General features: G+C 36.9%; 1 protein-coding gene across 5 annotated transcripts in view; it reads right to left on the bottom strand.

Annotated features, from left to right (window-relative positions):
* Positions 1 to 2,344, bottom strand: part of prdm16 (PR domain containing 16) — a gene marked incomplete at its 3' end in the record, with an annotated part of 159,317 nt that overhangs the window by 9,242 nt on the left and 147,731 nt on the right. For all 5 annotated transcript variants that reach the window (XM_035656561.1, XM_035656564.1, XM_035656562.1 and 2 more), the window contains 1 exon segment: positions 1,177 to 1,279. In XM_035656561.1, coding sequence (XP_035512454.1) covers positions 1,177 to 1,279 — 103 coding nt within the window.

Here is a 2,344-nt window from a genome sequence, read left to right on the forward strand (position 1 = left end):
GAAAGGTATATGAGTACAGACAGCGAATCAGGTTACCCACTCAGAGGTAAGACGGACGGATAAGAGCACCTAAAAACATGACGCACTTTGAAATGTGAGCCAATTTGCAGATAACAGTACAGCAAGGTGTAGCAGAGCACTTAACACACACAACCCTTCAGATTTTATTGTTATAACATACTAAAATACACAGGAATGTATCAAATAGATAGATAGATAGATAGATTAGATTAAGATAGATAGATAGATAGATGATAGATGATAGATAGATAGATAGATAGATTTTATTTGATAACACTAACCTGAACACCAGTGTTAGGGAATATTATTTTTTTCCTTCAACATAAACTGTAATTTGCATATTCTTTTAATCAATCCACTTGTCTCTTTTCAATAATTGTACAATCCTTGAGCTTGTGTGCTGTAGTTTTTGTTTGTTTGTTTTACACCAAACTCGGGCCAATTCCCAGGGGCATCAAGTCACTAAATGCAAAGCAAAAAATAAAAAATAAAAAAATAAAAAAATAAAATAATTAAAAAAATAATAAAAAAATCAATAATAAAATAAACCCCCCAAACAAATAACCCGCTTAGGCTGAATATCTGGGGATAAACTGCAACGTTGACTTCTGAATAACAAGATATTATTATCATTATTCTTTGGCCGGGGTGCTTAATTGAATTCCAAACTCCCGTTAAGGTCCTGAGTGCTCCAACATAATGTGTTTGTAAGGAAACGGCTTCCTAATAATTTCTGTTTGATCCTGGCTTTCCGTTAACAGAACATTTCTGCTCACTTTGGATGGGATATGACAAGTGCCAATTGACGCCCTAATACAGTATTTCAGGCAGAGAGGCCCATTACATTGCAGCATTGTAAGCGCACAATTCAGACCTTACGAGTAGCCTTCATTATTGGCAGGCCTATTTTAAATGACAGGTCCAAAACGGCCTTCAACCAGATGCTTTAATGCGGGATTTAATTCCATCCTGGAAATTTATGATTCGAATAATTCACATTTCTTGAGGGAAAAAAAAGAAATCTTGGAGGGAGAGTTGGTGTCTTTTTCCCCCGTCACATTAGCGAGGTTATGGAGTGTGTTGGCCGCGAAAGCAGCACAGGATGCAGGTTGGAGTTTGTTTAAAATGTGCGCTAATGACGCGCATTAATCTTACCTTGTAGGTTGGGTGCCATGGATCCCTCGGGGAAAATACCGTCCTTCATATACACTAAAAGCTCCTCCCCTGCTTCAATGTCCCGGACAGCTTTATAATAAATCTGAGGAGAGAGGGAAAGAGAGAGGGAGACTTTAACTTAAGGTCAACATGGAATTAATAAGTCTGAACCCCCACATATTTATTATCGCACTTAAAGGAAGGGCCTAATGTTAAAATGTATGAAATTAGCATATTAATAGGGTTATTATTAAAAAAATAAAAACATCATCTATGCCTAAAATAAGCGTAATTATTCAGGCTGCAGCAGAGATATGGAAACATATTCTGTTCTGAAATGTTAACGATATTTTACCATTTATTTGTACAATTAAAAGATGGGCCGTCAGGTGTTATTTTAATATGACAACAATGATTTAATTCATTCCACGTGTACTTCATACAATTAAAAACAAAATGACCCCCTACAAGTAATTTATAAAACAATTCAAACAGATCTGCGGGCTTTTACAGTAAAACAAATAATCACTCAAACGTAAAAAAAAACAAAAAAAAAAAGAGGAAAAAGAAAAGAGAAAGCAGAAGAAATCCAGACGATACAAATACTCCTCTAATGCTAAACAGTCTGAAAGAAAAGTGGCGAGTGAAACGAAAATAAACATCAAACCGCTCAGCTGCTCTCCTGCGTTTTTTTAATTTAATTTTATTATTTACAGCTGCAGAAAACCGGGAAATGTCGGCTCTTTATCTGCACACAACTATTCATTTGATCAAGGCAATTTAACTTGTGTGATCGGACAAAAAATACTGCTGGACTAAGAGGTTTTCCTTCTACAAGTAAAGACAAGGAATACTGAGAAAGCAGGACTAATGGCAATATCCGAGGCCATTCAGAGCCGAGGCCTCTATCCAACATCAAGAAAATCTGCCAACCAAACTAATCTTATACATAGCCTCCATATAGTCTAAAAAACACTCTGTCACAATTAACATGTATAATATTCCAGTAAATAATATCACAGCTTCGTGCAACCCAATAAACCACAGCGCAAACTACCACTCCACAGCTGCACACAGAAGCTGGGATCTCTGAACACATGGGGGCGCTCTGCACCAATTCAACGATGTCACCACAACAAGGAAGGCTGAGCGCACACACACACACACA

The sequence above is a fragment of the Morone saxatilis genome, unplaced genomic scaffold (genome assembly GCF_004916995.1).
Source record: "Morone saxatilis isolate NCDOM2014 unplaced genomic scaffold, NCSU_SB_2.0 Contig15, whole genome shotgun sequence".
Classification (NCBI taxonomy): Eukaryota; Metazoa; Chordata; class Actinopteri; family Moronidae; genus Morone; species Morone saxatilis.